General features: G+C 41.5%; 1 protein-coding gene across 1 annotated transcript in view; it reads left to right on the forward strand.

The window, feature by feature from the left end:
* Positions 1-23,680, forward strand: part of IFFO2 (intermediate filament family orphan 2) — a gene marked incomplete at its 5' end in the record, with an annotated part of 42,272 nt that overhangs the window by 6,213 nt on the left and 12,379 nt on the right. The window contains 4 exons of the mRNA XM_085305234.1: positions 17,616-17,676; positions 18,008-18,103; positions 20,349-20,489; positions 22,260-22,402. Of these exons, the coding sequence (XP_085161360.1) occupies positions 17,616-17,676; positions 18,008-18,103; positions 20,349-20,489; positions 22,260-22,402 (441 nt within the window). The remainder of the gene's footprint in view (positions 1-17,615; positions 17,677-18,007; positions 18,104-20,348; positions 20,490-22,259; positions 22,403-23,680) is intronic.

Consider the following 23,680-nt stretch of genomic DNA (forward strand, 5'->3'; position numbering starts at 1 on the left):
TGCTGAAAATATTCACAGGATGTTGCGCTTTCTTTGTGGTTTAAGTCGCTATCCGTATGTTTATGTCCAGCCTACGCTTAAACTGGAGGGAAGAATTTTGTGTGTATATGTTTGTACAAGAAGAATAGATATTTATTGCTAGTTGGGGTGAAAAATGTTAAAAATTTAACAGTGTGTATTTGTACATCTTTCCATTTAACTGAAGCTCTTCAGCCTTGTGTCTAGACCATAATAAAAGATTTTCTAGCTCCCAGACCMCTGAAATCATTTGCACTAATAAACAGAGCAAGAAGGGTTTGGCTTAGTGAATAAGGTGCAGGTAGGACATAGGTATCGAGGCTGTTCTTTTAAATCACTTTTCAAACTTCTTTGCTCCACTAGCCTTGTATAGGGAGTTCCCTTTTCTCTGTTTTGCTCTCTCTCCCCTTGTGTTTTGTATGAATGCTCTTGGGCTCCTTTCATGTGCTGACATTACCCTGATAATGTTTTTGTTTTTTGTTTTTTTTTGCCCCCATCCTCAAGTTCCTGTGCATATCCCCTCCCACCAGATAAAGCGTATAAAATAGAGGAGCACGTCTCTACTCTAAAACATGCGTAAAGTAGGAAGAAATTGTAACATCGTGATAGTTTGGTGATAACTTGGATGCACTGGTAGATTATTGAATTTAAACTATTATCTCATTAAAATGCTTTGGTTTGGGATTAGAGGTGAACAAATGTAGCTGGTGACCCAGAGATGCCTGAGCTTGCTGGTAATGAAAGAGTAGTTTAGGAGGGTGGGATTTATGCAAAGGGAATAAATAATGCGTATGCTGTTGCATAATCCCTGGCTGTCAGCTTGTCTAGGAACAGTACCTCGTCAGATCTTCCTACTTCAAAGCGGACGTGAAAAAAGATAAGGCAAGGTATCAGTGCTAGTGTAACGYGGATTGCACAGGTTGTGGTGGTTCCTCTGGAAAATGAGGAATGATTCAGTGACTTCTAGTACTGCAGCAGAACGTTGTGACCGGGAGGCTTTTATTTCCACCGCAATGGGATTGACAAGGTGCTTGATTTCAAATGACTTTTAAAAATGAGATTGTTAGTATTTGTTTGTATAACTAAAAACATGCGGGAATCTTTCTCTTCGGCCGTATCCGCCGTGAGTGGTGTTGCTCCGTGTGCAGTACACTACGGCCATTCTGCCTCTGGATCGACTTCAAAAGCCAAGGGAGGCTGGAGAGAATGGTGCTCTGTGCCCATTAACGATGCRTCCCGCTTGTTAGCGACACAGAACACAGTCCGGTTGCGTTGTTGCTGTGTGGAATTGAATCATGGATGATGCATTTCTTGAGCCTTTTGTTTAAGCATTTCCACCCTCCGTAACTCATCTACACATGACTGGTGTTTACTGGACTCCATTTGGAAGCGTTCTGCTGGATGTGATGCATCCAGCTTTGCCCAAAAGCCTGTTAATTTGAATCTTCTTCCAAACAGATTTCACAATTGTGACCAGTCACGTCTGTCATGGTTGACAGATCTGTTACAAGTTTTCAGTATGGTGGCTTCAAAAATAAACCCGCTGCTAATTCGGAGAACTTGTTCTCACTGAATAAATGTTCCCTTCTCCCCTTTTCAGTGGATTCTGTCCTGGAAGCTTCCAGTGTGCGTTACTTAAGGGAAGGGGTTTTGATGCATGTGCTCTAACGGATGGCTTGCGTTGCTACTGTTTGTAATGGAGTTCCGAGTTTAATCTTCAATCTGATGCTAATTTTGGTGGATTTACTCTGAATTTGCACAAAAATACAGTTGAAAGCAAAACTTGGCATTTTAATCTGAGCCTGAATTCCATATAACTTCATAAATCCCTTGATGCTGTAGGCAAGCCAAATATTTTGATTTCTCAAAATTTAAGTTGTTTCACAAATCTGAATCAGAACCACAAAGCTTTTGCAAACAGATAAACTTCAGATTAAGTTGCTTATTGCAATGCAGTAGCACACCCACCTGTCCTTTTAAAAACTTATTTTTGTTTGTGTATAAGCAAAGATTAACACTGGTTGAAAGACATTACAGTTTAAAGACCCTGCATTAACAAGAGGAATGCCAGCCCAGAGGGACTGGATGTGATTGTTAATCTATTTTCTTTTTTTCCCCCCAACTCGTCGTACATTTGATGTAAAACACAGGGGAGAATTAGCTTAGCCTTCTTCATGYGAGCTAGCACGCTTGTTAATTTATAAAACAGATTTTCACGATGGCTCTTTAACACAGAGAATCCAGATGTTGAAGGAAATGATGATGTGTGATTGTGCTGGATCCCCCTTTACCCTAAATACAGTGGATGTCTTCAGTCTGTCCAGTGACTGATGCTGGAATGAGAGATCAAAGGGATTCTGGCTCAGTATTTATTCTGAATCAGTGGTTTCAATGGAAAACGCATTCCTGTCTCTGGATTCTTATAGGCAACATTTGGCTGCCTGCCTCTGAGGAGGAAAATAGATTGGTGTCACTTTTTTTTTTTTTTTTTTTTTTTAAAAAAAGCCCACTTCATGTGATAGAAGGAACAGACTTTAAATTTAGCAGGCTTGTGCCTTTTCAATCAAAGAAATTGAACTCCAAGTCAAATCTCGTTAATAAAAATACTAGATGGTGATGTAATTTTTACATAATTCTGCAAAATGGCATGGATTCGTTAATAYTGGGTTGTGCTTGGAATATCTCAAGAGTTCAAATACCTGTTGTCACTAAAACCACTACAAGAAAATTCCACCTCACAGGTATATAAAACCTCTCAATCCTCTAATCTTTAGAATAAAGCCTTGGCCATTTGACAGTGGTGGGCAGTCTGGGCACTCTGATCCTAACTCTWCTAATTTTTTTCCCAAGTGACCGTAACCAAGTCCTATGTTTGACTGTTCCTTTCATTAGGTCCYTCTGTTCCTTACGTAGTCAGACTCTTCCCTTTTGGGTTTCACCGGCTGGATGGAGTTTACTGTCTTCTCTCCTCCTTATTTGCCGGGGGAGTCTTTGGAAGCTTTCTGGTCGCGTAAAGGTAGGCCATGCTGCTGATGCCCTGAGCTAGATGTTGATGCACCGAAGCAGAATCACTTTGCAGCTCTGATAAGGATGCCCTCCTATTTTTGAGCGTACAGCCTTTTATGTTATTTCAGCAAAGTGTTGATTACTGTAGGATCTCCCACCTCTAAAATCCAGGTACGTCCCTGGACTGTTGCACAGGAGTTTATTCCCCACACTGTGCTGGCGTGGCTCTCCTGTTGAGTGGGCTTTGATTGCTGTGGGGTTTGGGCACGTGACTCATAGCCTAGTTCGTGTGTAATTGCTTGGTAACCTGAAGACGGGGGAATGAGGTCAGCGGCTCAGTCACTCCGCTCCTTTTCACTGGCCTTTTGCATGAAAACCGAGTCTSGACTGGAACTCTTCAAGTGGCCGTTTTCCCCAGCACTCTCCCCCCAGCAAGCAGCCCAGGGTTGCCGTTGCTTGTAGTTCGTATCTCAYTAATAACTCTGTGGCTGTTTCCAATAACTTGAGTAATAAACGGTGTTAGTTTAGCACAGGTAGTTTAGGTGTTTGTTCTTTGTAGCAGATCTATGACAGCAGCCGCCAGGTCTGTTAGGTGTTTGGTGAGGAGCAACAGCGGGCCGAGGTTCCTCCCACCTTCTCCCCTGGTTGAACGTCCTGCAAAGGTCGCTAGTGGTGCTTTTGGCTCTTCTGTTGTCTCTTATTTCCTGTGCTTAGAGCTTCACTTTCATCYGTGTGGCTAGGGCGGTGATTTTGACAATGAGATGATTTTCTGGACCCTACAGTTTGCGTCATTTCTGGCTRCCTTAAAATTGGATTGGATTGATGAAATCTTAGCTGCTTTAACTTTCTTTACAGGTGTGAAGGAGATGAGCCTTTGCGAAATGTGTGACTGGTTTCTCTGCTGGTATTCCATTGCATGCCTTTGTGTTTATCAGGTTTGGTTTTTCATTATTCGTTTGTGAGTTCAAGTACTAAAAAGCAGTGTCAGTGGGAATGTGGGCAACCAGAAGAGCAAGAGGAGGTTGCACACAGGTGAATTTGACTCACCTGCRTTTGTACGCGTTATTTCTTGGAGGACTATGTGAGGAGTGCCATATGTTCCCTCACGTTTCCTGTGAGTCTGAGAGCAGCTGATGTCTTACCATCTGCTGATATTTCCTTTTATTTTATTTTTTTTAGAATCCTGATACTGAATATAGAAACTACACTTAATCTGTTTGTAAAGATAACCCAATTCTTAAAATATAGATAAGATAAAAATGGATGCAGAAGAACACTAGTGGAGACTTTTCTACATGCTAGCTGTGTATCTCGGCTACTTTCCTTGCTCCTGAAAGTTGTAAGCTTTATTTCCTCTCTCTCTCTCTCTTTTCTCTCTCCTTTTTTTTTTTTAAAAAAAAGTCTTAATCTCTAGTAGCTTTGGTAAAGCTGTTCAGTGCTGGCGCAGAGATTTCTAGCTCTTGGCTTTGAGGCTAGTTCCTAACGGACGTGGACCAAGAGAGAGGGGAGATAAAGGTAAGGCTGAAGTGAAGGTAAGCAAAGCAGGGAGCTCTCTAGCTGCAAATTACAATTATTCTTGGTCTCTCTGGCCACGAAATCGCAGCGCTGATTGAAAACGCTACGATATGGCGTTCCAGCAGTATCTCTGGTTCCTCTCCGCAGAAGAGGAATCGCAGTCTGCTATTGGAGCCTGTGCCTGTCGGAATTAGTCTGAGCTGATAACAGCAGGGTGGTTTCAGTGTGGCTCGTGAGAGGGAAGGCTTGCGTACCGCAGGAGTTCACTCATGAAATCAGTAAGACTCAGATGAAGGCCTGTTACGAAAGAATGTTAAGATATCAGTGTTTTGAATTTAGAGCAGGTTACRTTCTAGCAGTTACGTTTAGCTCGTTTTACGTTAGTTCTGCATTTCTTAAGAGATGCATGGATATTTTCTCAAAGCGGATGGGAATATTGGAAGTAGAGAAGGTCTTTGTGTCTGAAAAGGTGGAGAATTTTATGTCTTAGATTGCAGCAGGTATCAAATAAGGCACTCTCTGGTGGTGACCTTTTTTTTAAGGTCACCAGCTAGCCAAGTGCTATTTAGTCTGATGTATTCCTGAAAGCAATCCTATAGAAAGGCTATCAGTTTAATGGGATTTTTTTCAGCTATTGACTATGGAACTGAGGCAGACAGAGCTTTAACTTCCTCTCCAGAGGACTACTGGGCTTCACGCTGGCTAACTGTGAAAACACCTCTTCAGGAACGATCTAGCTGGGAATCCATTTGGTAGAACTCGACTTCCAGCCCACAGATGGACAACAAGTGTACAGTGCCAGAAAATCCCTGCTCCTGCTAGAGAGCAGGAGACCTGAACTGTAAATGCAGTAGTCAAACCATCTCGATTTTCCTCTTAGTAACAGATGGCCATGAAGTCATAAGGCAGTTCTAAAAAAAAAATAATAATAATCCTCACCCTACATGGGAAAATTTCCTGTAGTTAGAGCCATGCTAGATGACTTCTCTTAGAACCATGGTTTAAGAGTCTGCCTTATAGTCATGTGCATCAGCTGAGATAATGTGCTATTTTAACTTGGCAGCCTCCGAGATGACATTCAAGAAGACTTTCATTAGGTGTTTATAGAAAATAGAAAGGAAATTCATGCCACAGAAGTTTGCCTGTACTTTCCGACAGCTTAGCGTTAGATCTTATTATGGCTTTAAATCTCTTCTGTAACTGCTTGTCTTCTCAGCTGCCAGACTTTTGGCAAGGTGTCTGTATTTTGCTAAGAGTTCTTAGCAGCAGTAGGAGGTGAGAAATTACAACTGAAATGTCCCGAGTACCATAAAAATGCAAATATATTTTTAAAATTGTGATGGTATACTAGAGTGCGCTTCTATGATGCCTTCAGGACATTGYTACAATGGCCGGAACTAAGTCGAATGATACTCCTGGGTTACCATCAGCGTTTTCGACTGAGTAGGTTTTAGATCAGTCCTATTGCATGCTTTATTTCCTTTCTTTTTCTTCCTGTCTTTTCCTCCCCACAAAAATACTATTCCATACTAATAATTTTAGAAGCTCGTCAGGTGTCTCCTACATTCTTGAAGATAAATAAACCAGTAAATAGGGATGAGAGTTGGGATGAAAGAAGGCTCCCTCCCTTTCTCTCACCAGTCTGTYTTATGTAAGATGTGGATCCTTGTGCTGCTAAAACACTAGAGGGAGAAACCTGAAAATGGGCTGAAATCTCAGGTACTGGATTTACTTGGGACAATGTGGAGGTCTTGGGGTGCTTGGCTTCATAAACAAATCAGATATAAGTGTGACATGGTCATCTGTGCTGGTAATGCTTTCACCAACCTGTTAGAATGAATAACTGTTATTTTATATCACTCCTCTAAAGTTAACTTTGGTATTAATATTTTTTTAAATGTTCTTACATCTTTTCAAAAATAACTTCCTTGCACTGCTGGAAGATAGCAACATATATGCTGATGCACTGGCTGTTCCTTGTAGAACTTGGATCCCATGCAGAGGAGTTTTGTGATGCTAGTGTGTCACATTATTTGTGCAAGTTTTCCAGAGGTCTAGCAGTATAGATCACTAGTTCAGTGATGCTGGTAGGCACTGAAAGTCATAGTTAGTGATGGGCTGCAGGAAGTTCTGTTAGCTATAAAAATTTGCCTTAACACTACTAAGTGTGCAGTTCACAATTGATATTAATTTATTCTGAAATACTAGTGCTAATCTTTTTACATCTTGAGAAAGGACCTATTAAATGCAATCAAGGCCTGGAGTAACGCTGTTCATAAATTGTGCTTTTGGTTTGTGTGAGCATGCATATATATATATATATTTTTTTCCACCAGCAAGGCTTCAGATTTTGGGACAGGCATGCTGGTGCCTATCTTCTGCTGTTTAAATACTTTTGATTAAATTCAGAACATGAAGCAATTTAAGTTTCTCTGAACAGTGGATGGATTTTTCTGTGGTAATAACATGAGTCAGTTATAATAACCCCTTTCCATTGTGCAGTTTCGTTCCTGAAACCGAGCATTGAAGTATTCTTGGTGACTCCCTTGTAAACATCCTCGCTTCCAAGTCGCTTAAGAATTTCAGCGAGCGTGCTGATTTTCTTGCTCTGTTCTATTAAACTCTAGCCAGTATTTCCTTCAGTAACGATGCGGATGTTGGAGACGAGCTGTCAGAAGGAACCGCATGGCGTTCCTGGGACACCGTGATAACGGCACGCTGTATTCCACAGCTTGGACTCGCCACGCAGCTTGCCCGTTGCCTGCCCGGGATCTCTAAAAGCTTTTGCTTGACCTTTCCAGTGCGAGGGACTTCAATCCTACAGTCTTCTCACATTAATGCTTGTAGCAGACTATTTCTGTACGGTAATTAAGCACGTTTTCGATGCTGAATAGCCTATGCAATAATTGCAGTGTAATTTCAAAGTGTTGGGTGGGCTGCCATTTTCTGCCATGCTCTTGTAGGGTTTGGGGAAGAAAAGTGTTTTAAGATGTCCAGCTTCTCATTTCCTCGTTCCAAGGTGCTTGTGCGCGTCTGGAATAATGAACTGTAAAAGCAGCCTGGCGTGCCTCCGGCAGCTAGATCAACGTGGAGCGGTTACTCGGAAGGAGCAGAGGGAAACAGGCACCTTGTTGTCTTTTGCAGGAAGTGAGATTAAAAGGTCAAACAGTGCTTGTTCAGGTTCTTAGCAACTCTTCTGTTCTTTGTCCCTYGCTTAAGTTTTATAGCATCTGTCGCTCTCTTTCTGTAGCATTTCCTTTGATGAGAATGGCTGTTAGTCAGGAGTTGTGAATTACTTGGCTGAATGTGCCCAGTAATTTCCTATAAATGCCAGCACCAAAGTGTTAGGACAAACCCCCTGAATGTTCAGCGTATTAAATACCAKCAAACTGCAGCTTGTTGATGGGCAGAGTTGTAAAATGTGGTTTGTATAAATGATCAGCTGCCTTTGATGCATGAAGTTAATATGTTTTGGGAGAGGTTCCCTTCCATGGCAAGTCAGTATTTGATAATTAACTCATAGCTAGCAGCTGTATACGGTAATGTAATCTCATGCTTTCAGATTACCAGAATGGTTACCTGTTTCAAAATGAGTCAGACTGATTACTTTTTTTTCCAGTTATGACAACAGCTTTAGAGAAATGTGATATCCTTTGCATTGGGTATTTTGTCAGCTGTAGTTAGAGTTTTCTTTTAGAGGTGTGTGTGTGTGTGTATATATATATAAAAATATATGTAAAAATATATATAAATATATATGTATGTGTGGATAGATCAACAAAAGGGGAAAAATCTTGGACATGATTGTTACAGTAGGAAAAGAACTGAGAGTGAGTACTGACCAAGGAATGCTTATATAATAGCTACATATGCTRTAGTGAAATATTTACAAAGATGACTTCACTCTGCTTAGCTAAGCTCGAAAAAAAAATCAATATAGCGTGACGCTTTTGGCAAGAAGAGAATCAGAACACTCTATTTTGGGCTTTTTTTTTTTTATATGTCAACTAGGTGTTTTGGTCTAAGTATTATCAGATATTTGRTAGTTAGACCTAGTCATACTACTTGTGCCATGTGTGAGCTGTATTATATTCCTGGATTCAAAGCTGACTTGCACAGTAAACTGTCTGACTTCTGCCTTTCAGAYGAAAATGTTGCTGCAGGTTTCCTGGGCACGCAGAGACATGGCGCCAGAAGATCCTACTCCCTAGCTGTCTGCTGAATTTAGTAGGCATGTTGTAGAAATGGAGTATCATTGGAATAGGGAATAGTAGCTGCCTGCCTTGGTGGCAAAGCGCAGCTTGCTACAGGTTAATACCTTTGCTAATTTAATGAGAGTTTTACAGCTCGTATGTCCAATGCTATAAATGTTTTTGGTAGCTGAAAGGCTCTCTAAATAAGATGAAGAACTGATCTCAGCAACTGGAAGTTTTCAGTTCATCATAACTCTCCCCTTTTGCAGTGGGGAATTTGTGAGATGTGGACTGAGTGGTTCTTCTGTATGTATGCCACATCCCCGCTGTCTAAGTCTTTGCCTAATCTTGAGCTATTAACTTTTTTTACCCTGGACAGTTTTATCCTCACCTTGCTTTCTTGACTTCTTTTCCTTTATTGCATAGATTAAATGCTGAACTCCCCCCCCCCCTTCCCCAAATAAAGCAAGCCCACAGGCCAAACTTGTAGGCCTTGCACTTCCCTGAGTCGCTTTTTCACAAGGCTCTTTTGTTAGAAACTGAAAAGGGCTAACTATAGTTACTGCTAAGCTACTTGGAAAAAGGCAGGCAGGCAATCCCTGTGCTCTCATGTTACTGAACAAACTCCCTCTCCCCTCCCTGGGGTCTGGTATATGTGGTAACCCCCCCCCCCAACACACACACACATTTCAGCTGTCCAAAAATTGTGATAGCTCCGCATTGCAGAATTGTTTGTGCGTGCTTAAGAAAAGTATATTCGTTCAGRGATTGCAAACACTGTCGTGAAGGTTCTGACATGAGTAAAAAATGAATTTGGCTCGTGCTGAGCGGAATACAGCTAACGTTAATTCTGCCTGGAACGCTTCATTGCAGGCTGTCACTACCTGCTGCTTTGTGCTGAGAGGCGAATGTAGCTTGATCTTAGTATTTCCCATAGCTTTTTTTTTTTTGCTGTTGGTAGGACGGGTTAGGTGCAAATTTGTAAAGCTGTCTTGTCTTGCTGGCAAACATAGGAGGATATAGAAAGAAGTATTTAGTTTACCTTATGCATTAGTTATCATTATCATGGATTACACTGTAATCCTTGTGCCTAGTGCTCACAGTTTGATGATATCTTATCAGCCGGAACAGTTTATAAYTTACCAGAAATCTTTTCTGTTTGCGGAGAACACCAGTGGTAAAACATGCTTTTAATTATAATCTGATACTAGAATATGGAAAGCAGTTGTGCTTTCCATATGCCTGAGCCTAACCGGAGTAGCGGATCGGCTCTGCAGAAGTGTAAAGGTGCTGTTAGGTCTAGAACTATGTTAACGGTTCAGGCTCATTTCAGGAGGGTGTATTCCTGGCCATCATATTTATATTGTATTTAAAATTATTTTTAGCTGTAGAATAGGCTGGTCAGTGATATGCAGGTTCGGTCTGTGTTGTGATGGGCCTGATCCCTCTCTTTAGGTGAATATGAACTGTGTTTAGAAAAGCCAGGAGTACCAGGGAACGAGGTGGCTGTACAAAACTTTTCTTTGCCGTGGAAGTTAATCTCCTTACACAAGTTCTGGACTCACTCTTGTGGAATGGCTTAGAAATGAGGATTCTGATTAGACTATAAGCGTGAAGGAAAATAAGACTTTCTTGCATGGCATTTTACTTTTCCTGTTGAGAACTAAAACACTTTCACGTTCTACGTGCAAGTGAAATCAAACTTCTTGAATCAGGAGCAGTTAAATAATAAATATTAAATAATGAAGTTGGTTCTCTGAACTTAGTTTTACTTAACTTAGTTTTTACTTAATCTTAGTCTTACCAAGTTTTTTTTTTTAATAGATCGTTTTTCTATCCAGTCTTAGCTTTGCAGTAAATTGAATTTAAGATTGCATTAAGAAATCAGCTTATTCACAAATACTATCTCTTGGTTAAATGAGCATTTTTAAGACCCTGTACTTCAGGAATTCTTCTAGACTATCCCAAAGACAGACCATTCTGATCCCATGTGCTCTGGCTTCTTATTGAAAGAAATTAAATGTTAGTTGATGGGCTCCATGTAAAATGTATTAATTTAATGTGAACGTCTGATTCCATTAGAGCCTGGCTCTAACACAACAGCAGCAGCACTCCCGAATGAAGTCATCTGTTGCTTGCAGCAGACAAGAAGCATCCTCCCCGCATAATCCCCGCATAAATCTCTTTGCTGAAAGTCAGTCATTGCAGCATCAGATTTCCCAAACCTAAGAGCAGCGGAGTCAGCACCCTTGAACCTTGGGCGATGGTCTAGATTATACAGGTTGCATAATACAGCTCAGGCTTGTCCTCTTCTCACCCTTAAAACTTGGGGTTTGTTATAAAGGCAAGACTAATTTAAAGCCTTATTCTAGACTTCTGCCCCACTTGTAACAACATACAGGCCTTTGAACAACAACAATCYAGTGTGAGAAGAATGAAAGAACTCACTGTGCTGGAAAAAATTGCATCATTATGCCTTGTGATCATATTCACCTGGAGAGATGCTTGAGCCTGTTACTGGAACCACAATAAARATCATCTGCCACTTAATTTGAGTTTTGTTCCTGACCACGCTAGGTGCTTAAACAAAAGCTGCGCATAATGTCACAGAAGTTTAACAGCTTCAGGTAAAAGCACCAACCATGGTTGCATTCCTTTAGAGAGAAGACACTGATGCTTTTGACACATTAGGAGCATCTACATATAATTGTGCAGTGTTCATAACATTAAACACATTTTGAGCTACATAATCACAAGTCATAGGCTACTGCATGATGTGCTCTGGCAAGCAACAGCAAAAGGGAAAAATTAGAGACCAGTTTTGTATCTGAGGTATCTTGGATAAGCTTTGGACCACTCCTTTTGTACTTGCACCCACTGCCAGGCGCAAAAGCTCATCACCAAAGGTACAGGATACTTACTGAAAGTCAGTCYAATGTGTTGGTAGTTTTCACTGTATTTATTTTCCGAAAGAAAAAGCACTGAAGAGATCACCTGTCTTGGAAAGGAGTTTGCATTAAGCAAGAGTGCAAAAGTAAGTCTGGAGAGGAAAAAGATCTATTAAGCTAGGGCTCTGAAAGCAGAGAGGGTGCCAAGTTGTTGATTGGCATTTGAGCTCAACATGACAGAAGGTGGCTTCATAGAGCTCCGTGGTTTTATTTTTCAATGAAATCCATCCCGAACAATCAGATTTTGTTGAATTAATGAAAACCTGCAGACAGCCATTCCAATTTGCAACCAAGAATTATCTCCTAGAATCTGGGACAGGTTAGTGAGATTGTAGCTGCAGGTACTCTCCTTAATTAAGAAACGCTACCTGATATTGGGCAAAGTGTTAGAGGCTGACGCTGCAGCAGGATTTTTATGTAATGAAGATTTGTTTACATCTGCCTCAAAAGTTTTGAATATGATGTCTTATCCCAAGCTACCAGAATATGTTCCTCTCGAACAAAATGCCCTGCCAGAATTTTGTCTTTGACCAATTACCGGCTTAAACTGAATTCTTTTGTATGGGAATGTAAGTTTGTACTGCTGATGGGTCATTAAGTCAATTAGAATGAAATCGGTGCGCAATAACCAGAGTTATAAACTGTAATGTTGATAGTTACCATCTAAGTATTGGAGAAGGGATTAATGGGCATGTTCCTACAGACCCACAATGAGCGGTGGCATGAAACTGCGATGAGTAATCAGCAATGATTAAACTGGGCTTGTGCATGGTTARGTGTTAAATCTCATGCCAGCACTAGCGAGCGGTGAGGTTTGCCTTGCCATTTGGAGTCTGTATAAACAAGGTACGGGCGTCGGAAGGATCGGAAACCACGCAAGAACAAGCAGTGCTGCTGCAGGGGAGTGAGAGCACAAAAATGTGTCTCTGACTCGTGACTGCAGAGTACAATCCCTTTYGGGCAACACCTGAGCTGTAATTACTTGCTGCTGCCATAAATGTATTTTTTTTCCCATCTTTGCCTTTGCAGGTGTGGTGCATCAAAGAATAGGTTTTTAGATGCCTCACATATAACCGATGAGCAAGGCTAGGTGGGTCTGATACCAAATGAAATTGCGGTGTTTTAGCATGCAAGAGATGACAACATGCTGTCTCCTGAAATGGCACTGACAGCTCATCAGTTCAGTATATTAATATTTTCAGGGGTCTTTAGTGGCTAGTACTTTCATGAGCAGTTACAGTAATCATTCAAGTTAACGCTTTTGCTTCCTGCTGTGGACTCGGGCACCCCGAGCTGTTAGGTTTTCCTTTCTGCTCCTCCTCCCCATAAAGCAGGGGGCAGATGTAGCAACAGTAAYGCAGCTGAGTGAAAAGCTTCCAAGYTGCCCTTGAGGGGAAGGCAAGGGGAAAAACTTAGACCTGTGTAAACCTTTTCTATGCATTCCTGCTCCCTCGCTGGCATGACTCCMTCTAAAACTACTGGGAAGAAGGGTCTTACTTCCTGAAGAGTTTCTTACAGGAGAAAAAAAAACTCTTGTCATTAAATTTTTTTGAGAAATATTTGTCTGTATGAAGAATGATATTTCTAATGACGAGAATAATGCAATTGATGGTTACTAGTGCCTGACACTAGTGTATGTCTGTCAGCTGAGATGGGGGGAGATTTAAAGCACTAAGTCTGTATCTGGCATATTTTGTAAGCATAGAGTCTACTGGCTTAAGATGTACTTGAAGATACTAAATTCTCTAAATTCTTCTGCTAAACTAAATTCTTGTACTAAATTCTCATTTCCAAGGGATTTTGTGCATCTGCTGCAATGGRCAGTTCTCTTCAGTAGTTGCTCTTGATTCCTACATTAGATCTGACCGTACATTGGTAGAAAAGAAAGGAAGATCTTTTGTGTTCATTGACCCAGGTACTCAGGGATTTGGAAAGTGGTTTACATGCTAATTAATTTGTCCACGTAGATTGCTCAGGTTAATTCCATGGAACACTTGGAAGCTTAGAGAAGCTTTTTGATGGCTAGTACCTACTTCTCRAAGCCTCCATCCACTTTCTTTGGTRCAGCAGAGTGTTTGTCCTGGTGATCTCATAGCTCCTGTTCAAAGGAAACGCACCAGTTTGCGGTGTGACTCAGCTGTACCGGGATCCTGCTCTAAGCAATGTTAATCCTAACTTGACTATTCATGTGTTTTGTTGGTCTAATATCCTTGTAATGTAGCTATTCCCTTTAAAGAAAGCAAATGGCCTTTGTTCTCCTCTAAGCTATGTAAGACACTTACTCTCAGTYGCATGACTGCAGAAGGAGTTTGGGGCCTGAAGCTGCGATGACTGAATGCAGCTGGAATGTAACATGTCACATCTAGAAAAGGGGGAGTAGATCCATAATTTTTAAAGCTTAAGACTAACCCTCATGTTCAGTCAACCATARKATGAGTCTCTCTYTCTCTCTCTCTTTTTTTTCTTCTTTCTTTTTTTTTTTGGGGGGGGGGTGGTGGTAATAACCAAAACACCCTTAGTTGATGGGAAAGGGGGGGGGGAAGCTTGATAAACTCAAAATGAATCTGGATTTTTTCTTTTAGAAAAAATAAAAGAAAGTAAAGAAAATAATTAAAAACTCTGAAGTCTGGTGTACTTTGACATTGGTGTTTCTGGGTCTGAGAAGCAGTTTTGGATACAGCTGGAAATCATAGTAATTGATGCATCTGAGCCAAGAAATAACTGTACGTGAGACTAGCAGAAGCAGCTGTCTAGCTAATATCCTGCAGCAAATATGTGAAGACTGCTGTTTTTTTAGCCTATAGTGAATACAGCCATTTCCCTTCGGGGTGTTACAGCCCTAGCAACCCCGTCACTGCCGGTGCTTTTCCTTGAGAGCCGCCAGTGCTCCTGCGCCGATGGACAACGTCCATCTGGCTGCCCTGCGGAGACCCTACCTGTCTGCTCTGCTTCTGCCGGAGGTGACGCATCGAGTGGTGTCTTTCATCTTCCTGGAGACTAAACCTTCTGCTCTACGACAGTAACAGGGGAGGACGATACTCGTCGGGAGAAAATACTGGGAGAATAGCTTAGAGTACATCAAGTATTACCGGACGGTGACACCACGGTTAGCATCTTCTCGGTGGCATGCTGACTCTCTACTTACTGCTGCGTTCGTGGGAGTGAATAGTAGCAGCAGCTGCCAAGGTCCCTACTAAAGTCTGGTGCGTTAGAGCAAATACAGGGTGATCGTATGAATGAGCAATACTTCTGTTGTCTCACTCGCCTGGAAGTTTAAATGGAGAATCAATCTTCGTGTTTCATTGTCATCCTCTACCTTCCCCTCCTCCTTTTCCCTCTTTTCTCTGCAAATGGTCTTCCGAGGTTTAAGTGTGAGGAGAAAGCAAGATTGATGTTGTTAGCTATTAAATGAGGTTAATCAGCTTGGTGGTGGGTRGGTGGGGAGATTAAGAATGTGATATTAATGATTAGTGGGACCCTTATTATCTGTCTGACATAACATTCTTCTGTCAGATGTCAACTTTTTGATTAAACATGACCTGATCGTTTTATTGTCCCCATGATTCTGTGAAACAGAGAGAGTACGCTGTGTGCGTGTGTAAAGAAGGCGTCCTTTTCCTGTTCTCACCAAGATACTGTCTTGGGTCTGATGGAAAGAAATTAGTGCTGTAAATCAGTGTTCTGTGAAATTCATTTTAACTGGCATGAAGAGAAGAAATGGAACTACTGAAATTCCTGCAGGATGAGGAAGGCTAGTCTGAGTAGACTTGGAGATGCAGAATTTTGGCAGCTGCCCAGAATGGCTGAACTGCTGAGGAGGAATGCTAATCCTTTTTGCTAGCTTTTTGGCGTAGTCAGTGAAAATATGCAGATACTTTATTTTCCAAAAACACATCCCTCTTAGTGGAATGCCCAGTGCACTGTAGGGTTACAARGAATAGCAGGATAACCTGAATGCAGCTAGCATTCCTCGTTTCAACAGTTAAAACCTCGAGAAGCAGCATATCAATTTTTGCAATGTCTGCTTTGACTTAAATCCATAAATGACAGCCTGCTGCCAGGAAGACCAGAAGGAGTGATTAAAGCTATGCAACACTCCTTCTGTAACAGAAGGACACCATCTTACAGATTGTGAATATAATTGACTGCTTTAATTCCACCTTCTTGACTTTAATGTTGAAGGCTGAAAAACGAAGTTACTATTTTTATAGAAATGTAACATAATTAGTAGTCAACATACAAACAGGATATTGAAATGCAAGCTAAACCGTTTGATGACAAATGCAAATTTGAGCCTAAATATTTTACTCTGCTTGGCAGTAAATCACTGCTGGGAAAAAGATGATGTACAACAAGCCGTCCTGCATAAATCGAAATGCAGCTGTACAAYGGAGAATTCATATTCTGTAACGTTTGCTATTCCTGCACCACAATAGCAGGAAAGAGCAGATGTGGTGAGCATGTCATCTCGGCACTGCACTAGGCAGTGCTGCTGCTGCTGCATCGAGATGTAGCGCATTCAGGTGCCTCCGATCGAGACTGAAGACAGTGAGTGACCTGCAATACGGTGGTGACTGCTTGTGCCCTTTCCTGCTGAAACTCTTCTCCCTGGCTCCCGTTCCAGATAGGATTAAATTTGCGCTTTTAATGCAGAGAGGTGCAGAGTAGCACAAAGATGGTTATGTATCTTAAAGGAGAACTGGTTACCTCAGTATGGGATTATGGGAGTATCCCATAATCTAGCCATCACCAGATTTCAGTGTGAATTTGAATATACGATGAAAATGATGCATTTTGGCAGATTTAACCGTGCATTTTTAAGAATGCTGTGGTTCAATACATTTCCGGGCCTGTGTTTTGCCACTTTCATTTCAACTATAAAAAAAAAAAAGTTCAAGTGATAACACAAATAATKATGACAGGACTTGGGGATTATATTCACGGGGGTCATGTGCTATCAAATATTCGTTGGATTTTTGAAAGGCAATGTCTTAATGGAAGCAATCAGTCCAAGTTTGCAACTAGGCTTTCAAAGTTGTGGGCTTTGCCAAGGGATTTGCGGAGCAGAAGGTTTGCGCAGCCCGCGGGACCCACCGTGTTGGGAAGGCTTGCTGAACAGAAACCCTAAATGTTTGACTAAGTCGGCACATCTTGGTTCCTTCTCACTGCGAGTGCCAAAATTGAGCTTCTGCTCAACTATAAAAAGAAATGCGGGCTTTCTTGGGAGGATCCCTCATTGCTTGATGAAGCTACTGTTTTGGTTTTTGTTTGTTGGTTGTCTGGTATGTTAAATGCCTCAGACAGGTTTTTTGTTTTTGTTTTTTTTTTTTCCCCCACTAGAGGTAAAATTCCTGCTGTTAGTAGACTGAACAAGTCTCCTGTGGGACTACTGCCCGTTCAAAACAGTGGCACGCATTTTATTTCCTTGTAATGCCAACAAATGATCTGCATGCATATGAAGCTTATAGTCACGTTCTCGAGAATCTTTGCTCTCGAGTTAGTGTTGTGAATTTTTGTTCCTTGCTCTTTGAAGGCTTTCTGTGCATGGAAAGAGCTACCAGGTACACTAAGTCCACTAAGCTACACTTAGTCCAATAATGAACGCAGACATAATAATACTTCATTATGATGTTTAATTATACAATTTGTAACTTTGTAATACCTTTTACTCTTTCAGTATTGCAGTAAGAGTGAATGTATATATCAAGAGCAGGAAGGGTGCTGATCCTGATTAAAGCTGATCTAGCTTCTGTTCTTTTATAGACTTCTGTTACTCGTTTGAGGGTGTTCTAGTGAGGGAGCCCATCTGCTTGACGTTTGAAATAACTGTCATCATCCTACAGCTATCAGAAGACTTGTGACTTGAAAAATCTCTCTTTCTCTCCCTCTTCTTTTCCCAATAGTTTACGCTTTATCTGCAAATTTTCTCTTTCAGGTGGGAGGAGGAACTGACTAGAAGAATGAGTCTGGAATCTTTGGTAGAAACCTTGCGGGAGGTAGGTTTTGAATAGTATATAGACTGTACCTTCCGAGCTGGGCTTTGTACGTCACGGATTTTCTCCTCTCCACACCTTTCAGTATGCCGTTAATCTTTTGAACAAACGTCGTCGTTTTGTTAAGAATCTCTTTACCGGTTAGAGCAGCTGAGTGCGTTGCTGTATGCTAGAGGATAGCGTTAATGTTTGGAAGCTGAAGCGGGAAGGTGCTGAATTTTCTGACAAAGTGAAGTTCAGGGGGTGGTGATGTGCCTTAGTGCCTTATCCGGTTAAGTGAGGAAGCGTGTGTTGTCCCATTACCTCTTAGTTCTTTCCATGCTTTCTCTTGCAGGAAGCGCAGGAAGCGGAAGCCCTTCAGGAGGAGTTAAATGAAAAGATTGAGAGACTGAAAGCAGAACTTGTTGTCTTTAAGGGTCTGATGAGTGATGTAAGTACACCAGAGAGCAGAGTGGCCAACTCCCACTGCCTTTGTGAAATGTATGTGTCATGCAAATGGCTTCATTCATAAAAAGGTTATGGTCGTAGCGAGTGCTGCTTTGTAGTTAGCGTTTCGGCTGCCTTTAATGCATCAGACAGATCACTCTTCCCCTGCTTCCTGTCCGGTCTGTGTAGAGATGCATTAACTTGCTGCTTAGCCCATAACCTGGACTCTGCCCTCCCTCCCCGTTTTCCACAGCTGGCAGTGCTGGCTTTCAAATCTGCAGCCATGGAAAAAAATGTTGGAGAATTCGCATGGTAGGGTGAAAGGTGCAGTCACCGCGCAGCCACTGGTACTTTGGACGAGGGGGGGGGGGCGGCTTGGTTTGCTCTGAATCACACAGGAAGTTAACGTCAGAAAGGAATGCTGTAATACGTTTTCCAACCCTGTTGATGAAAGCTCTGAAGAGGTGAACCGAGTATCACTAGTTCAGGCTCTGGCTTTGTTTCCAGTGCTGCTTCTACCTCAAAACAGAACAAAACAAGACAAACCCTGTTTTCTGAGTTCACTCATATCTCATTATAGGTACTTTCCTTTAAAGCTCGGGGGGTTGTTAGGCTATGACAGGAGAACTGTCTTTGACATACTGAGAAAATCTGCTCGTGCAGGTATACAGAAAAATAAGCCAGGTGAGCATTAAGGTGCCTTTCCCTGTAAGACTGAAGCGCTGCTGATGCCAGTTGTATAATGAAGATTTTTTATTACGCTTATTTAGTCTGTGATTTTTTTAATCTTTATTAGAACTGTTTCCTTCTGCCCTACATAAGCTTGCAGAACCTGCACCCTGATTTCATGTACGTTCTCTCAGGGCCGCTAGATCTGTTCATATAAAAGTCAGCAGTTGGCTGTCTCGTATTTTGGGGTTTAATAAAAAACAGGCATGCTTGCTTGGCTAGAGGCAGTGTGCAAGGGAGAAATGCATCCGGACTACATCCCCGTTACGATTTTTTTTCACTGAGGAAGAAACGTTAGTCAGTGTGTACAAAAGGGGCGGTGGAAAACGCGAACATCCGCTTCAATTTGAGAGAAAGTGCTTTGGGCTTTGCAAACTCTGCAAGGTGGAAGAGCGCCTAAGGAAAGCAATGAGGATGCTTGTTCTGAATCCCATTGCCTGAATATTTAGGGTGGAGAAATAGCAAATGCTGGCACATGACTCTTACCTGCCTGTTGATATGAATCACTTTTACCTAGTTAGTTAATAGGATAGCGTTTAGAGTGTTTCAGTGTTTAGGAATGCCTTTTTACAAAAATCCCACAAACTTGTCCAAAGGTGGTTGACGCTAGCTGAAGAACCCTGTCAAAAAATTAATAAAATAAAACAAACAAAACCTCCTTTATTTCTTCATAAGAGGATTTGGTACTTAAAAGAATTCTACGCTCTGTAAAGAGTTTTTCTGCTTTTCTTGTCAAAGTGGAAGCAGTGCCTAGTCATTGAGGTGATGCTTCCCAAGAGAGCGTGTTTTGTCTAGGCTAGAAAATATCCTTTTTACATAACAATGTTTCTTCGTAAGGAGCCAACAGTATTGTCTGTGAGGGGATAATATCTCTTACAAATAACATTTATAATTGCTGCCCAGTGGGAAGCAATACAAAATGTTTTTTCTGTAGGTTTTTTGGTAGGCTGGAAGGCAGTTTAATGCCAATATGAGTATTATTTTTTGTGTGAGTATTATTTTTTTGTGCTACAGGCTTTCATGGATCTCTTTTGATTACGCCCTGGCTTTACTTCTTTGTGGCACGTACAAAGTTGTTGTTGTAGCCTGGATTCTGTTTTGAGAGCAACTTCTCCTTGCAGGCACATCTTTTTCCTGTTTGAAATGGGGGAATGATGAGCTTTTTAGATTTCATTCTGCACTTGCTCAACAGGTGTTTTTTTTTTTTTTYTCCATTTTTAAAACTTTATTGACCTATAAAAGATCATTTTTTGCCAGATCTAGGAGTTTTTGGGGGTGAGTATAAGTTTTTTTTCTGTGGCAGATCACTCTCAGAATACAAATTTCATTGGCATTGGATACTAGCGTTAATTCCTAGTTCTCAGGTCTGTCTAGACTGCCCGTATACTGCCTTCCCTGGAGAACAAAGTTTAATATTGTTTAAGAATGATATAGCCTGGGGTTAGAGAGATACTGTGGGGTATCTCTTCTTTCCTGAACTGTATAATAATGGAAGATAATCACTACTGTCCTTCCTGCAGCCCATGACAGACCTGGACACAAAGATTCAAGAAAAGGCCATGAAGGTGGACATGGACATCTGTCGGCGAATCGATATCACAGCCAAGCTGTGCGATGTAGCACAGCAGCGCAACTCTGAAGACGTTTCCAAGATATTCCAGGTGATTAGGCCATGAATTTTCCCTAGGGTAGGACAAGTGTGAGGGGACAAGAGGGAGCAGTGCTGAGGAATGTGGTCCAGCTCATTCACAACTTTTTGAAATTTTTCTAAGTAGGCATATTTTCTTCTTCCTCAGTTTCCAAGCATAGCTCTGATCTACAGAAGCTGCTGCAGCTCTGAGATCTCAAAATTCAGAGAGTATTTAAAATAAGTCTCAGGATGACCTTTGAGATAGGTTGTTAGTCTGATGCTAGTCTACAATGAATGCTAGAAAAAAAAATTACAGGGTTCTATGTTTAAATGGCTTCATCACACTTACTCTCTTCACAGGCGAGAGGTTTTAAGCTTGTAGACCTGTCATCCGAAAGTTCTTATTTCTGGCTTGGGCTCCGTGACCAGAAATAACACTTTTACGGTGGGGAGCTATGATTGCTTTGTGAGTCTAGAAAATCCAGTTTGCTTTCCTTTAGCTATTTTTGTTCCTTGGTGCTAGTTGGAGAAAGTCATTTAATTTGCTCCAAAAGCAAGCAGTTGCAGCTCTATGTAGAACAAACCTGTAACTCCTAATGCACTTGTTCCTGTGTCATGACTGCACTTTCAGTTGTGATTAACCCAGCTTCCTTCCACTTTGATCTGAATGTGTCTTGTTCAGTCTTTCAATAGGTCTGGTTATTTTTTTCTGTGTAATGATGCCATATAGGGTGTGTTGCACTAAATGCTGTACAAAAAAGCACTATAAATATGGTTGTGGTCTCTCCACTGGTTGTGCTTTTTGGCTCTTGTGAAGTTACCTGAATGTTTGCTGGGTTTTATATCCAGAAATAGATCCAAACGTCCTAACTGGAGACAACTGTTTTTCTTACATGTTGAGCCACTGCATTTTTCTAGAGGTTCTTTCTTGTCTTTGACTAGAGTTGGTGTGTCTTTCTGCTCAATGGTAACTGCAAAGCAAACTTTTGGTCAAGCATGCAGTGGTTAAAATGATCAGTATGAAGTATAATACCAATAAGGGTTGGCTCACGTGCCAATTAATGAAAAAACAGAGTAGCTTTGGAAAGGGCCGTGTGTTTGTGACTCTGTGGCACCATCGTGTAAACCTGGGTGAATATCTGTTATGTTCGCAATCCTCAGATGAAGAAATAATCCTCTGTGTTCTTGGCTGCAATATCCTTTGGGTTCTCTCTGCACATCTGTAAACTTGCTTTGAGGTTGTCCAGGCACTTCCATGGTTCACTTAACCCGTCTTCTGTCAAATTGAAGACTAGCAGTCTATGCCTCTGGTTATGGGGTGGGAATGACCCTGAAGCGAAGACTRTCTAGAAAGGTTTCTTCTGTACTCTTCTGTGGTGGTTGAACGGTGGAAGCATTGGGTCTGTGGTGGTGGCAGGAGAGGGAAAGTTCTGTCATCACTCTCAAGCCTGCTGCCTGGGCCTTCTTGCCAGCTTGTGCTTTTACCTTGTATCATTCTAACCTCTGCATGTTCTCTGGTAGATCACAGACTGTTGCCAATGAACATACAAACATATGTAGAATGCTGGTGGCCTGCAGCTTGCTTTGCTCTTTGCCATTTTGAGCTGCTTTCTTGTGCTCTTCGTTCACCACTCATTAACAGATGCAGTTCTGTCTTTAATATGCGCAATCATTGAATCGCCTGGGAACTGGTGAACAGTTACATTTACTCAGACCTAATGCTGTTCCTTTCTTATCTCTGCGCCTCAGGGTGCAGCACCTCATTTGAACCTTCTAGTTATTGCCCTTCTCTCCAATTAAGGTGGCTTCCAAGAAGAAAGAACGCAAGCTAACATCTGATGACGACCTCTCTGAACAGGATGGAGAGAATGGCAGGTTCTCTGACGATGAGGTCAGCTGTTCTTTGAACATCACCGATGAAATGAAGCGTATGTTTAATCAGCTGTAAGTATCTTGGACAATGTGGAGAAAACTTATTCTGAAGTGCAGACTTGATTTTAATTCCAGAACTCAAGTACTGAGATATTTCTGAAGGTTTTCAGTCCAGGAATCTCTTTTTTTTTTCCCTCCCCTTTTTTTCCCTCTCTCTCTCCGCTCAGTGTTGACTGTGAGCTGAACTGCCAGCATTGCACTTTTTCAAAGATTTGCAAGAAGTTCAAATAAGATTAACAAAAAATGATTTCTTTTTCCTCCCTTAAACAGGAAGGAGACTATAGAGAATATAAGAATATAGCCAAACTTTTATACTTGCCCTTGTTATAGCTTATAACAGTAAGAAGAGAAGAAGCATATAAAATCTAGGAAGTGTTTGCCTGAGTGTTTGGCTTAATATTAGATCTCTAAAACCTCATAGCTGATTTGAATGGATAGAAATTGAGAACATTGTCACTAAAACYAACTCCTATAGTATTTCACATGATTTTTCAGTTGAGTTGTAGGCAAATGGTAGTGGTGGATGTGTCCAGAAGACCAGTTGCTGTAGCAGAGGACAACAGTTTATAGATTCCAAGAGTATCAGCGTTGTAAACCTTGCTGCAGTTCCCAGATTGGAAGAATCCTGATTTATTTTGCCTAAAGCTTTACCTGAAATGGGCATGTTAGCAGGTTGGTGGCAGCTAAGAGGAGACTGCGCCTTGGCGCTACGTATAGTGGTTTGTGAAGCTGGTGGGCGATGTGTGCGGCTGTCCTGCTCTGCCCTGGAAATGCCGGGGTGGCTGGGGAGAGTTCTGGGGATCCCCACGGTTTTCTGTTGGCAAAGGGGAGCCCCAGCCRGTGCAGCAGATTTGACCTTCTGAGCGTTTGGACGCGCAAGCTGTCTGCCAGCTTCTGCAGTGACTGTGCTGGGAGAGGGAACAATTCCCAGTGCTTTCCCACACAATGTAGGGCAGTATTTAATACATAAGAGTAAACATGATACTCTCTAAGGAGCACTAGCTGCTTTCTACTGTCAGCTGTTGCCAGAAGATTTATTTTGAGGGTACATGTATACTTTCCTCCTCAATTTTGTATGTAGAGGAAGACATGCTTTGCCCAAAAGCTGTAGGTAACTCCTCTTGTTAGGACTCCTGTTTTAGATGTTTTTAGACACTTATTAATATTTCTTCCTCAGGCTCATTTCTCTTTGTCAAGTGTAAAGCATCCAGATTTCAGTGTAATAAATGCAGATTTTTCATCTCTGCTGGAATTCAATATGACAGCAAATAGCATGTTGATTTTTCTTAG

The sequence above is a fragment of the Rhea americana genome, unplaced genomic scaffold (genome assembly GCF_003343005.1).
Source record: "Rhea americana isolate MKP2758 unplaced genomic scaffold, rheAme1 scaffold_217, whole genome shotgun sequence".
Classification (NCBI taxonomy): Eukaryota; Metazoa; Chordata; class Aves; order Rheiformes; family Rheidae; genus Rhea; species Rhea americana.